General features: G+C 33.5%; 1 protein-coding gene across 3 annotated transcripts in view; it reads right to left on the bottom strand.

The window, feature by feature from the left end:
• Nucleotides 1–15,221, bottom strand: part of CYLD (CYLD lysine 63 deubiquitinase) — a 66,748-nt gene that overhangs the window by 28,725 nt on the left and 22,802 nt on the right. For 2 of the 3 annotated variants that reach the window (XM_043982175.1, XM_043982177.1), the window contains 5 exons: nucleotides 10,705–10,713; nucleotides 9,445–9,543; nucleotides 7,568–7,684; nucleotides 5,005–5,384; nucleotides 836–1,001 (listed from right to left, as the gene is read on the bottom strand). In XM_043982175.1, coding sequence (XP_043838110.1) covers nucleotides 836–1,001; nucleotides 5,005–5,384; nucleotides 7,568–7,684; nucleotides 9,445–9,543; nucleotides 10,705–10,713 — 771 coding nt within the window. The remainder of the gene's footprint in view (nucleotides 1–835; nucleotides 1,002–5,004; nucleotides 5,385–7,567; nucleotides 7,685–9,444; nucleotides 9,544–10,704; nucleotides 10,714–15,221) is intronic. The other variant, XM_043982176.1, reaches the window with a different exon arrangement.

The following is a 15,221-nucleotide window of genomic DNA, read 5'->3' on the forward strand; positions in this document are numbered from 1 at the left end:
GCCAAGTAAAACTCTTTTACAAATGTTTATTTTGTTGACCAAAGCAAAAAGAATTGTTTCAGCTGTTGCAAAATACAACTGTTGTATTTTTTGTCACTAAAGCATTTTCTTAATGAAATGAAACTAACAGAAGGAAACTGAGAAGGAAAAGAACAAGCAAGACACCTCTGAAAGTAACATGTTGAATTTATTATATGCTTTTTTAAAAGTGCTTTTCATAAACATTTATTGGTAAAAAAACCTAACATTTTTCTTGCACCCACTCAACTCTTAAAATGAAGTACTTTGCAGTATCTATGCAATAACTAAAGCTATCTAGTTATTAGCTAGGCAAGGGATAATTTCAGAAAACTGCAATACTTAACAAAAGAGACATGCCTTATATGTTAATAAATCAAAAACAACTTTCTAGTTTAAGACCAATTTATTTCAAAGTTTGTGCTTACTCTGTAATAAGCAATTCATTTAGACAAAGAAGTTGGTGTAAAAAAGACTAAATTTTCATTACAATCTTCTGAAATTACTTAAAATTAAACAACTAAGAACAAGAGTAAAAGTAAAAAATAAAACAAAACACTTCTTGATTTTTAAAAGTCCTCAACCATTATGTAGAGTTAAAATCTTGGAAAAATTAATTTCTCATCTAGAAAAACTAAAAGTGTAATCACTATGAACCAATAGAGGGATTTCGTTGTTGTTAATACTGATTTAAAAAGTACATTAATGTTAACCAGAAATTGGCTACAATATTTTCATTTCTAACTACTGTACAAAATCCTGAGACTGAAAATGGAATCAATTCCAAACTGGAAATAAATTAAAAGGTTGCAAATACCTAAAGAATTGCACCGTTCAATCTGGTTGGAAACTGGCTGAAGTGAGGCAAACCTAGAATCAGGCCTGCAGCTCTTGAGTTTAACGAACAGCGCCTTCTTCAGGGCACAGGTGAAATAGCGCGTACCCCTGAAAGTTCCATCCGTACAGCCTGCACATTCATCTTCCTGAAATAAAATAAGCTTAGAGGTGAATTATTCTTCATGTACAAAGGTTAAATGGTTAAAGAACTAGATAGTGTTGATTGGTATTTTTGATTTATTTTGCTCTTGATTCAATGGGAATGATCCTGAGATTTCCATCAGGATGATTATTTCTGGGAGTTTAAGACATTACTGAGGCTAAGGTCTTTATTTTAAAAGTGACAAGTATGAACCCATCATTTCCTTTATTTTTAAAAGGAAGACTTGAATCTTCTCTGGGCTACTGAATGTCTTCTCCCACTACCCAAAGGGGGTAAAAAATGAAGCCATTACTTTCTTCAAAGACACAATGATAAAATGAATTAAAAAGGAAAAAGGAAAGATGAGCCCTTAAATGAGTCGTATTTCTCAGATTCTCCCATCTAAGACATGTAACAAAAGGAAAAATCCTTCTACATATGTCTAGAATTATTCTCTGGGATTATTACTATCAGGTACAGTAGAAACTATACCATTATTGGGATGGGAACTTTACTATATTCACAAGAGAATGCCCTTTCCAGGAGATTCCTCTCTTTCATCACTAAAAACATGTCAGCACCACCACTTGTTTTCTCTTGCTTCCCTCTGTCACAAAAGAAGAGGTATTCCTATTCCTAAGGTCAAGTCTTTCTACCTGTGGCCTTTTAACTCCCTCACACTTCTTTTAGGACCTTGTTTTGGCAGTTACTATCTCTATCATACATCTTCAATCTCTCTTTCACTGGTTCTTTCATATCTGCCTACAAATATGCCAAGGTCTCCTCAATCCTAAAAAAAACAAACCCATACCTTTCTCTTGATTTCTACCTCATCTAGCTACCATGCCATCTCTCTCCTACCAGTCATGAATAAACATCTCTTAAAAGTTGCCTACTGCCAATGTCTCCATTTCTTCATTTCCCAGTCTCTGTTTGATCATTATAACTGGGCTCTCTCTCATTGCTTTATTGCAACTCTGAAAAGGTCATTAGTGATAATTTCTAATCTCCAAGTCCAAATGTTTCAGTCATGTTCCTTGAACTCTCTGCAACCTCTGACACTGTTGACAAGTTCCCAACTTTGCTACTCTCCTCTCTTGGCTCCAGAGACACTATATTCTACTGCTTCTCCTCCTACCCAACAATCTTCTTATTCCCTTCCTATTTTACCACCTTCTTCCTGATCCCTTAAATTTCAATTCTTCTAGAGCCCTCCTCTTTTTTCACTCTCTACACTTTGTCCCTTGTCAATCTTATTTATGAAAAGATCTCCTAAATCTCAACCTTTAGCCCTGACTTGTCTTACATGTCTCTGATTCTCACTATGGAAAAATGACTTTCCCTTAGGATTTCACATAGCACTGTAATTGTCTAATATAATTATAATAGTGTACATTACAGATGTTCATCATATATCCAGTTACAATATAAGCTTAGAGTGCAAGAGTCATGTCTTACTTAAACTTCCTCACTCTCAGTGAAGTGCTCTGCAGAGAGTAGGTGAATAACATTTATTGAATGGATGAATAAATTAATAAATGGAGAAAAGACTGAATTTTCCTGATTATTAAAGAAACCATTTAGAGGGAATACCTGTACAGGGTGACAAGGAGTCTCTTTCTGATCCATAGGTTGGAGAATTAGGCCCAATGTTTACTGTTTTGCTCATGACAATCAAAGTAGAAAGAGTAAACTTAAAAGAAAGATGAAGAATAGAATTCCAAATCGGGAAATTATTACCAAAATCAGAAAGTTAGATCATGCAACAAGCATGATCTTACTGTTTAAAAGTAATTAAAATGGCCTTTGACGAAAAGGTTAAAATAGTTCACTTCAACTCACTAGGCTGTACTTTGATGGTTTGTGATTTCCATATGTATATTCTCTGCAAAAATCAGATTGCAACCCATCCACACCTCATTTTATGTGACTTTTATCTGTGCCTTCTTATATATCTTGCATATACACTGCATGGAGAATGTATATAACATGTTGGGAGCCTCTGTCTAAATCTCGTGACATACCAAAGAATCATTTGGGCTATTCATTGATTTTTCCCTTACTCTTAACCCATGATTTGTTTACCTCTTTTTCTGACCATATATCTCTCTGATAACATTCTTTCTGAGAACTCTCTTATAATTCTTCACTGGTCAGAGGTTGATGGTGGACTTATGTCCACCTTGCACCTCTCCATTGCCATTTGACGATTCCTATAACTTAAATTCTTTGAAGACTCATATTTGATGACTCACTGCTATTCAGTGTCACTGAGAGAATACTGATATGTTGACTCAGTGACTAAAGAATGACTAAGCAAATTTTGGTAAATGAGTTATTTGGAATATTACTGTATTATAAGACATAACAAATGTTGAGAATTCAAAAAAGAATGAGACTTATATGAAGTGATACAGAGTGAGGTAAGAACATCCAAGAAGACAATATGCACAATGATTACAAAAAACGTAAATGGGAAGAATTTAATGTTGTGTAATTATGACCAAATTTCATATACTATCAGCCACGGTTGAAATGTTGGTTGATTTTGCTAAACTGCCTTTTCCCCTCTTTTTTCAAAATTCTGAGGTACAGGGAATGCCTTGGTGAAAAAGAAAGGAATATAAAATTCAAAAACAAGTGATATAAAAACAAAAAATGACAATAAAAATAAGATTTTAAAATTAAAAGATCATCTTTTGTTTCAAGAAGAAACTTGAGGTCATTACAAGCAAAGGCAATCCAGTACAATACCCTTTTGTTCGATTCTGGGCCCAGCTTACTCTCTAGCTACAATATCTATCCACAGTATATCAACCTGAATACCAGGTAGATATTGTTGCCAAACCAACTGCATATCAATTTGGACAACAGACATTTTTCATCCACTTGGTTATTCCTGTGAAGATACTCAGACTGAATCCTTTTATGTTGATTATTGTTTTCATTTAGAAGGTTCAGCAAGGTTCCAGTGCTTGATGCTATCAGTATAAAACTGTCCCAAACAGGAGCATTTGGAATATCTCACCATCTATAGGAAATCTCTCTTCCATTTGCACTCTGCATTGGACATCCTCCATGACTGTGGCAAACACCTTTAGCAAGCATCACTAGAGGATTGAATAAAGTTATCTTTGTTGATACACAATTCAAGGAATCTCACATAATTTTGATATATGCATGTGAGAAACCTTGTTAGACAAGACCCTTTAAAAAACATTTCTACTGAATGTTTTATTTGTCAACAAGAAGTGGTTACTCTTTAGCACACTGAGAACTGGTGTTAAAGTCACAATATGGTGGCTCTATGGTCACTAATAAGGAAAAAAGTTTGCTATAGAAATCTTTGTTGTCCTCCTAGTTTCATCCTTAAATGCCCTTAAGATGATTTTAGCTTAGATAAATGTCTCACCAAGTTTTCTTTAAACTGAACTTTTACCTTACCCTGAGTTCTATAACTGTTTTATTATTCTATGATATATTTCCTCATTCAAGAATCCTATAAATTGAGACTTGTGCTTTATTGACTAATCTCATCCTCCTGACCCAATTTTTTTTTTTAAGTGAATAATCTAAAGTTGTTAGTTGGGTTTGGTTGGGTTTTTTATATTTGTTTTTAGAATGCATACTAGGATGGTTTAGACTGTGGCTTTCTGGGGAATGTGGTGGGGAAAAAGGATTGCCAAGGCAAGGGAGGGAATGGTATAATGTATTTACTTTTCTAACTGTAATTGCCTAGGCCTATACTAAAATTAATTTACATTCCTGAGCACATATGTAGCAAAAAAAAAAAGAATTAAATTTGGATTTTTAAAAAAATGCTTTAGATGACCATACTCACACATACATACATACATACATACATACATACATACATACATACATACATACATACATATCATTTTCATGGTTATAGGTAATATTTGCCCATTTTAACAAATAAGAAATTCTGTATAAAGCCCAATGTAGACAAGAATAAATAGGTTTTGTGGGTCAAATCATATTACCAGTTCCAGTCCTGCTAATACTTCATTTAGTCCTGGTGGCTGACCAATCCAACGGATTACACCAAAGAAAGGAGGATTATCTTTAACTTCAGCCAACGAGCCTACTTCAAGACCATGTGAATTACTTGAAGGTACAGTCAAAGGTGGACTCTCCTGGACAGGAGAGTTGTTTAGTTCTCCCATCACTGACTGAACAGACAGAGACAGAGGACTGTGCCCAATACCTCCGTTGGTATTTGGCATCTTTGTCAAGCTAAATGGCAAAGAGTGAAATCTGTTCTCGTTGGTAGAAGAGTTCATAGAAGGAGGTTGCAGAGGCGGTGAAGAATGTCCAAAATCTGGAGATATTTCTGTCAGGGATTTTGCAGGGTCTTCAGCAACTATAAAAAATAAGTTATCTAAATTAGAAAACCAGCTCAAGAATATTATATATTTTTCTACATCTTTAAACAATATTTCATACCCTCTATAATTGAATTCACTGGACAGAAAAACTTCTTACACACAGTTACACACGAAACCAAAATAATTTACTATAATTCTATTATATTACAACCAAAACTCAAAGGATTCCTTTCTATTTAAAGACAAATTTAAGAAGGTTTTTTGTTTGGTTTGTTTAATATGTGTGCGTGTGTGTGTGTGTGTGTGTGTGTGTGTGTGTGTGTGTATGGTATGTAATTTCATATCTTCAACTTCATCCTCTTAAAAATAAAATTACCTTTTATGAATTTAATTATATTTGACCAAACAGTGAAAGAAATGGTTTGGGGTAAGCTACATTACTCTACCAGAAAATAGAGACTTATTAACTCTAGTATAACTCAGATAAACGAGCACTAAGATGAGGAATTCTTTTTGGGGGGGGGGTCAGGATCTGTGATAAAAATCACAGAAATCACAAAAGAATATAACTTCCTTGAATTATTGGACTAATCATTTAGCTTTATTAAAATTTCTTACCCTTGGAAATGATCATTACATAGAAAAAACATTAACAAATCTTACAAAAGAAAAAGAGATGAGAAAATTAAATCAAAATCAAATTTATTTTCATACACTATTGATATACAATAATGTAATTTATTTGTTACAAAAGTATTCAAAATGTACTGCTAAAAAGTAGCAAAATTAGAATAGCTAAGGTATATTTATAAAACATCTTATAGATTAGTTTTGGTTCCTAATACTTGAACATGCAAAATGATCTTCCAAAAGAGAAAGAAATCTATGCTGATTTAAACTTTCAACAGAATTACACATGAACAAATATTTCAAAGTTTTCTTTCTTCACAAACTCCTAAAAACAATCGTGACTTATTTACCACATGGTTCCCATATTCCTGAAATATTACTGCACTTAAAAACTGAAGTAATGCCATCTAGATGAGTTATGAATAAACTCATTATATGGTAGAAAGGTAGGTACAACCAAAGTTAAAAAAAAAAAAAAGCCCTACACAGGAACTAAAATAGCTATTACTTCCCAACAAAGAGACTTTCTGTCCATGAAACATACTACAGAAGAGAAGAGCAGTGCTTTTGGATTTACTGATTCAAATGTGGCAGGTGGGCAGTAGGCATGAAATTTAATGCCTCTAATAGAAGGGTGGGGTTGACTTCTCTGAAGTGTTGAGATAAATCCTCTAATATTGCAGAATGATGGTGACTAGAAAACAAAATTATTTCAGTAATAAGATCAAAATAATAATTGAGTTTGTTTATAGGATCAGTTGCTTCTGATTATTGGGGGGAAGGGCAGGGCAATGAGGGTTAAGTGACTTTCCCAGGGTCACACAGCTAGTAAGTGTCAAGTGTCTGAGGTCAGATTTGAACTCAGGTCTTCCTGAATTCAGGGCCGGTGCTTTATCCACTGCACCAACTAGCTGCCCCTGCTTGTGATTATTTAATACTAACTGGTCCAACACACTCACCTTATGGGCTAATCATGAAATAGAAGACTTATATGTAGTGCCAATTTGGAGAAAATGTGATTTGGCTTAGACAATATTGCAAGATTCTGTATTTTTTTATTCTTATTTCAATATTCAAAATTTGTCTTCAGCTGAAATGTGTGTGTGTGTGTGTGTGTATGTGTGTGTATTTCTTACTTATTTAGATTTTCCTCTCCCTGAATAAATAAGCCAAAAAAGAAGGAAAACAAAATTACTACTGAATACTTAAAATATTGCCTTAATTAATTTCAAAAGTAATCCAGGGCAGCTAGGTGGTGCAGTGGATAGAGCACCGGCCCTGGAGTGAGGAGGACCTGAGTTCAAATCCTGCCTCAGACACTTGACACTTATTAGCTGTGTGACCTGGGCAAGTCACTTACCCCTCATTGCCCTGAAAAAAAAAAAAGTAATCCAAATCTAAGCCAGTATTCTCATTTTATAAATACTAATACAATTTTCATTGTGGCCTAGTCAAATTGTTTATGAAAAACTACATTAACTGAAAAAAAAATGCAGGGAAAATGTCACTCTATTTTCCACCCTAATGAGCTAAAGGATGGATAGGATTGCTACAAGAAAAAAAAAAACTTTAAAAAATTCCAAATTACCTTCATCAATGTACCATGCATTTTTTGATTTGGTTTGTGGTTGAGAATCAACAGAACCACCATTTAAGGTGTAAAATAATTCAGATCTGCTTCTATTTCCAGGGTCTGAGGTAGATCCTATGGAACAAGAGAAGTTCCTTTTTAAAACTCCAAGATTTGGTTAAAGGAAAGAAAGAAAAGATCCACATACATACAGAATCAACAACCAATTACACAATCAATGGATATACAAAGAACATTATTTTGTTGTTTTTAGTTTTAAAACTACCATTTTGGTAATGATTCATATGTAAATTATTCATTGGTAAAGATGCAATGACTCACTGGTAAAGCATATGTCCAAGTGTCAACATGGGAGGAGGGAGTTAAGAAAAACCTGATCAGCGTTATTTTGTAATCAAATTGTTTTTTAAATTGTTTTCGTCATATAATTTTTCACTGGAAAAGTCAATCTTTCCTAATATCAGGGGAAGAAACTGGGTTTATTAGAATTTTATTTTAAAACAGTTTCTTATTTACATAAAACTATATGCTCATCAATTTCTCTATAACCTATTTCATCATTATGGGTACACTGAAATGAAAAGATTCAGTAACTGATTTCATTTAATTTTTTTAAAAGCCTTTGAAACTATAAGTTATAAAGTTCCTTTTTTAGTTTCTTCATACACTAAAGGAAAAGCAGCACATTATACAAGCAATGCTGAAAAGACTTCATAGCATAATTCTGTCTGATTCCCATCCTGCAGAGGAACATACCTCAAGGAGTCAAAATTAGTAAAATTTCCAGGATCTATTTAAAAATCTGATTTTTTTTTATAAACCAGTCAATAACTGTACAAAGTCGTTTCAGTTTGGGTACTTTAGAAGTCTGTCATTTGATCAGCACAATTAAGCATATATATAAATATAATTAATATATGCATGTACATATATACAGAGAGGCTATTTTTTTGAGAAGAGAGGCTATTAAAGAGTAATGAAATGTCTAACACACAAGACAAAAGTCTCATAATCCTATTTGAGTTATAGATGAGTCAATATCATATAGAATGCAAGATCATACGAGTTCTAACACACTTTGAAGCATTTTTGTAGCCCAAAGTACCTTTACAATATACTTTCCTCTAAAATGTTTTAAAATAGCATTATTTAGCTGATATACCCACCCAAACCCATATTATTAATAATCTCATGCAACTTTTCAATATTTTAAAAGATTCAGCTAATTGATATGTAACTACCACCCAAGCAGTACCTATAATACTTAAGAGGTTTTTTGTTTGTTTTTTTTTAATGACACTTCCACAAATACACAATACACATACACACCCAACAGGAATACAGTATGAAGAAGTTTCTGTGGTAAGTGGCTAGATATGTTTGGAAAGGAAAAGGCATATACATTCCAAATGCCCAGAATTTATCTGTTAAGCAAAGTTAATATGATTATCATTAAGATGCTTTATCTTATGTAAAATAATACATAGTGAATACTGCATACATATAAAGCACTATGTAAGTTACTAATAATTTTTTAAACCACTAAATTTATCATTACAAATTGTATTCATAATTTTTAAGTCAAAAGTACTCAAAATTAGTCAATTTTGATTGATAGATCTTAAAACCTGACCTAGTTGATTATGTTCAATAGCAATAGCTGTATCCCTTACCACCTAGGCCCCAGTGACCATTTTCATCTACTAAAATAACTAAAGACCCTAGCCTCAAGTCAAAAATTCCACATAAAGTTTTCTTGCATTACCAGAAATGTGGATGTATTGCTTAAGAATAAGTAACTCAATCCTGACCTCTGTTAGTCTCTAACATCAGAATCACATGTGAAAAGAAACTCTCATTCTATTAAAACATACCTGTAGACTTTGGTTTACTATGACTGGATAAACCTTTATCCCCACCACCTCTCGGCATAAATGCAAGTTTGGGAGGCCTTCTTTCTTGTGTCACACTATCTGAAACATTAGATATGTTTTTCAAGTCTTCAATTTTAAGAAGCAAAAACAGTAAAAATCAAGTAAAGCTATTTTTAGAGGAGATTAGACAAAAGTCAATATATTGTAAATTTGTCACAAATTTAATTTTATGGGTGCCATTAAAGATACAAAAAGTACCTTACCTCCAAAGTATATTAAAAGAAGTTAGAGTTAGAAGAAATTTTAGTTCATTCAATCTAACTTTATTTTAAAGATGGAAAAGGAAGAAACTAATACCACAAAGAAGAGAAGTCATTTGCTCAGGTTTATACTTACTAACAAAGGGACAAAGTAAGGACCTGAACCTAGGTCTTCTGATTTTAAATCTAGTGTTCCCTCCACTAAACCATGTTTTAATCCTTAAATTGTACTGCCTCTCTGATTGGAGGGTGGGGCCATGAATTCCAAACCCTCCATTTAAGGGAGTGTGCTCAGCTCAGATATCTCATTTCTCACCTGGCTGAACTACTTTTGGACTTGACTCACACCGTCCATGGCCTGGAAAGCTCATTACTAGGGACTTTCAAGATTTCGTCAGCCCTGGTATTCTACCTCATCACCACCTTCTCGTTTCCTCTCTTTTAGCTTCCTTTTATATATGCCTTCTCCCTTTAGCTGATAAGCTCCTTGAAGCAGGATCTGTCTTTCTTTTAGCTTAGCAAGTGGTTGGCACATAACTTTATAACTGTTTGAAAAAAGTAAATCCTACTCAAATTTTTTAAAAAACCAAAACTCATCCAGTTTAATAATAACATCACCTTCTCAAAGTTTAGCCATTTGTAAACCTGCTCAGTCTGGTATTTAAAATTACAAATAAAAAGTCATGCATAGTTTAGGATTTTAAAATTATTCAGAATTTAATTATGTGTGGTGAATATAGATATAAATGTAATATGTAAAACACAGAGACATATGCACATAAGTTAGCATCCAAAGACAATAATACTTTTGTGTAGCAGATTTCCTAATGTTTTACAAAGTCACATTTAGCACCAAGACCAATACAAAATCATACATTCTATTTTGAATCAAATATTCAATATATTGAAAAGGTATTGAAAAGCCAATATGAAAATATAGTCCCTGAAAAAATCTATATCACATTCCCCAAGATGTATTATAACACTTTAAAAATCATACCTGATAAAGCTGTAAGTCAGCCCAAACCGTATCACCCAAGGTTGATTTTGGAAGATAGGAAAAAATGGGAAACAATGTATACTTTAACACAAGGAGAAGCCACTTTTTAAAATGGGATAAAAGGAAATCATATTGTATTACTTAACTCTAAGTAATGGTTGGTCATTTCTCCACTGAAGAAAAAAATACACATTTTAAAGTACCACACTGCATTTACTACAGTAATTAGCCTCAACTAGATGCTTGAACTTTTAAGTAAATTGCAGCAGAGTATTTCTTTTAATTCACAAATTAAACTGGTAGCTTATTTCAAGCCTATTACAAATTAAAGAGAAAAAAATGTTAAGTACAATATCAATCGATCTTTCCCAATGTAGTAAACAGCATGGCATATCATAGATGTTCAAATGCAGAAAATATAAGAAAGTCACAAGCTTCAAAATATGCCAGGGAAATTGACTGAGAATAAGTAGTTCATACTATTAAAGACAATAAACTGATGTAAGACCCCAAAAGCTAGTCAATCCCTAGTACACTACACATAAGCATACACATTATATATAAACATACACAATTAAAAGTAATAATAGTAATTACCCCAGTAACTGTTATATTTTTTTTCCTCTCCTTTCTCTTGGCTGTTCCTATGAGAGCTGTGATAGCCCCTGTCTCACAAGATGACAAATATAGGTGCAGCTCATATGTCTGACATTTGATTCCCAAAGAAAGCATGTATTCAACATTTATTAATGCAACGCCAGACAAAGACTTGACAATTCTTTATTTAAAGGTCAACAAAAACAAAAATATTGTATAGAGCAAGATGTATTGAAAAGTACAAAACAGGAATATAAATGTTAAATTGGGGGAAAGGGTAGCAAAGAAATACAGTTAATTGCTACTGAGAAATCTTGGATGATTTACATTTCAAACCAAGTTGGAATATGGAAAACTATACTGAGAGAAACACAGATGATGCAGAATAAAAAAGAATTCAAATTTTTCTTCTATACTTGGAGTATTCTTGGAGAAAAACACTATCAATTATACATGAGCTAAACTTTGGGTGTCTTTTTCTTCCTTAAAAAATATATTAAAAATGGGCAAATTCCTAAGGTTCCTAATTCTCTCAATATGTATTCATTCTCTCAATATGTATTCATTTTTAAATTTAAAAAATCAAAGAAATTTAAACAAGGTGGGTTAAATTTCATAAAATCAGCTTTTCCCTCTCTTAGCAATAAAAGAAAAAAATCCAGTCAGAAAATTATTTCCATAAGATAAAGTGGGAAAAAAAAGTGTGCTGTAAGCCCTTGGACATGTTTTCTGAATTGGTTCAGAAAGCTCACAATTAACCATGTATTCTTAAAGAATAATATTGGATGAAAGATTTATAACTGGAAAGAATTTTAGAAAGCTCATGTAGTCCAGCCTTCATTTTAGAGATAATGAAACTGAGGGAGTGATCTGACTGAGGTCACATGGGTAGTAACAGAACTGGAATGTGAAGCCAGGTCCTTTTAACTTCAAAGCTGACACACTTTCCCTAACTCATTCTGCCTTATTAATTCAATTTATCGCTTACTATTAAAAACTTTAATAAAAGTATATGTGTATATTTAACTAGAAATACTACATTCTGGTTGAGATGGGCTTAATGTCTCATTACTGGAATAACCTCAACAAACTGCAAGATCTCATCGTACCTCATCACTATTCTCTGCCTCTCTAATTGGTGCTTGGGGTTTTGAACTCCAAACCTCCAGTTAAGAAGAAGAGTTCAATTCATGTATCTCATTTCTCACTTGGTTATATTACTTTGGGACTTCTCTAACTTACTTCTCCAACAAGCCCCATGAAGTTCATTGTTGGAATAACTTCATCATCTCGTAAGATCTCATAAGCCTTGGTATCCTACTCCTGGTATATCACCCAACTCCTTTCAGCTTCCTTTTGTGTGTTGTCTTCCATCATTAGGTTATCTTTTTTTTCTTTTTTTTTTGGTGGGGCAAGGAGGGTTAAGTGACTTGCCCAGGGTCACACAGCTAGTAAGTGTCAAGTGTCTGAGGCCGGATTTGAACTCAGGTCCTCCTGAATCCAGGGCCAGTGCTTTATCCACTATGCCACCTAGCTGCCCCTCCACCATTAGATTAGGGGAAGGACTACCCTTCTTTTTTTCTATTTGTATCTCTGGCACATAGTAAGTGTTTATTGACTGTTTATTAATAAGATCAAATAGCAGAGCTACTAGAACTTAAGAAAAATTTGTATTTACAGTTTGTACTTACAGGCTCTCATAAAAAAAACTTTTGCATTAATGATGAATTATTGTTCAGCTTTCATCATTTTATTTTTCTTAATGTAGTTATGTTTTGTTTTAACATGACAGCTCCTTGGGCTGCATCTGTTTGGGAAGCCAGGTGCTTCCTTGAAGCTACTAGCAGAACCAGCATGGCCAACTGTCATGCTCCTCTTAGAGGCCTCCCCTGGCTTCCTTCAAGTCTTGTATAAAATCCAAGCTTCTACAGGCAGCTTTTCCCAACCCCCCTTAATGCTAGTCCCTTCCTTCTCTTAATTACTTACAATTTGTCCTTATATATTTCTTGTTTTCTCATAATTGCTTAGATGTTGTCTCCCCTCCTTAGAGCATGAACTCCTTGAGAACAGGAACTGTCTTTTGGCTTCAGTAAATCCCCAGTGCTTAGCACAAAACCTGGCACAGAGCTTAACATGCTCAGTGACTTGCGGAAAAAAAGACAGTTTCCAACGAGCCCCCTTACAGAGGAGTTTTATCAATAACTATTAAGAAATATCAATAAATTCGTTTAGCAATTAACAGAAAGGAGGAATATAATATGTCTATGACAGTACATTATTAACACTGCCATTGTTTTTCCCATAATATTTTACTTCTCAATGTTGTCTTTATATGGTCATAATTGTGTGTGCTATTCTTTTGTCTTTGGCAAACCCTATTGTTTTTTAAAGGCCTATTTCTTATAAGTTTCTAATGTCTATGTGTGGATAGACAAAAAAGTAACTAGCCATAGAAAGGATAAAATAGGAAGGTCCTCCATCTTCCGGAGTCCATTAGAAAATACCTGTGTGACCTTAGGTCAGTCTCAGTTTTCCCATATATAAAATCAGAAAAACAATAGCAGTTACTATACCAGATTCTTGGGGGATCAAAATCAAATGAGAGACTATAGAAAAGTGTTTTTGCAAAACTTAGAACACTATAAATGCTATTTATAATTAATATCACTGTATCTTTCTAATTAGGTGATAATAGGACAACCAATGAAAATGTCCCTGTTTATTTATGAACAGATCTCATTTATACCACCTAAAATAATCATTATACTAATGATGGTTGGTCATGGATTTGACTCATATGGTTTTGCCCTATTCCATGGCTACAGACTTATAGCCAGGTATCACAGAAATGCATGCCAATGATCACAAGAGAGACAGGATAGATGAGAGTGGATGGATCAGAAACAGTCCATCATCACTACCATAAAAGCAACTCAAAGTCTGTACTTTGCAAAGGGGATTTTTCTATTCACCTTTCTATTGATATAATGGTAGGCCAAAACAGCATGAATATAATCATTGTGAAATTAAAGATATCCACAAACACTACTTATCATTTTTATATTTTGCACACTTGTTCTGAAGAAACCATAAAGCATCCTACTAGAATTTCTAAATGGGATTTAACAAATGATTATCTATTAGAAAATACTAAATAAATGCCATATCAAAATAGAAGATCTACATTTGACATTTCTAGGTTACATAACTTTTTTTTTTTTAGGGCAATGAGAGTTAAGTGACTTGCCCAGGGTCACACAGCTAGTGTCAAGTGTCTGAGGTTGGATTTGAACTCAGGTCCTCCTGAATCCAAGGCCAGTACTTTATCCACTGTGCCACCTAGCTGCCCCAGTTACATAACTTTTAAACACAAAAATCATTAGTGAAAACATAAAATGCATAACAGCATTTTGGTCTAATACAAAATTCTTGTTGCAAAAGTACAGGGAAGAAAATACCCAAGATTCTAATTATTAGAGTAAAAAATGATTCTGAAGAATTCAAGTATAGAAAAGTATCTCAGCCTATAAAGCAAAAATAGGATACAGCAACCTTTTGTCTCACCTCCTATTAATTTTAATACATGTCCCTTTGTAACTTAAAAAAACACAGTGAAAAATACTGCAGTCTTTTTTAAGATCTTGCCCATATTTAGCCTCATTAAATATTACTTGTCAATCCAACAGAAGAGGAATGACCAAACATTAAGGGTTAATCACAGAATGTGTCATAAAGTTACAGCCGAAAAAACTTAATAATTACCTAATTCAGTTCCTCCAGCACATGAATGAGAAAACTGAGGCATAGAGAAGAAATGGAGAAGCAATTTAAAAGTTTTAGCCTTGCCAAAAATAGCATTAGGGCCACTGGAATAAAAATTGCTTCAGCTTGTCTATCCAAATGGTGCTATTTATTAATCA

The sequence above is a fragment of the Dromiciops gliroides genome, chromosome 2, assembly GCF_019393635.1.
Source record: "Dromiciops gliroides isolate mDroGli1 chromosome 2, mDroGli1.pri, whole genome shotgun sequence".
In the NCBI taxonomy this organism is placed as follows: Eukaryota; Metazoa; Chordata; class Mammalia; order Microbiotheria; family Microbiotheriidae; genus Dromiciops; species Dromiciops gliroides.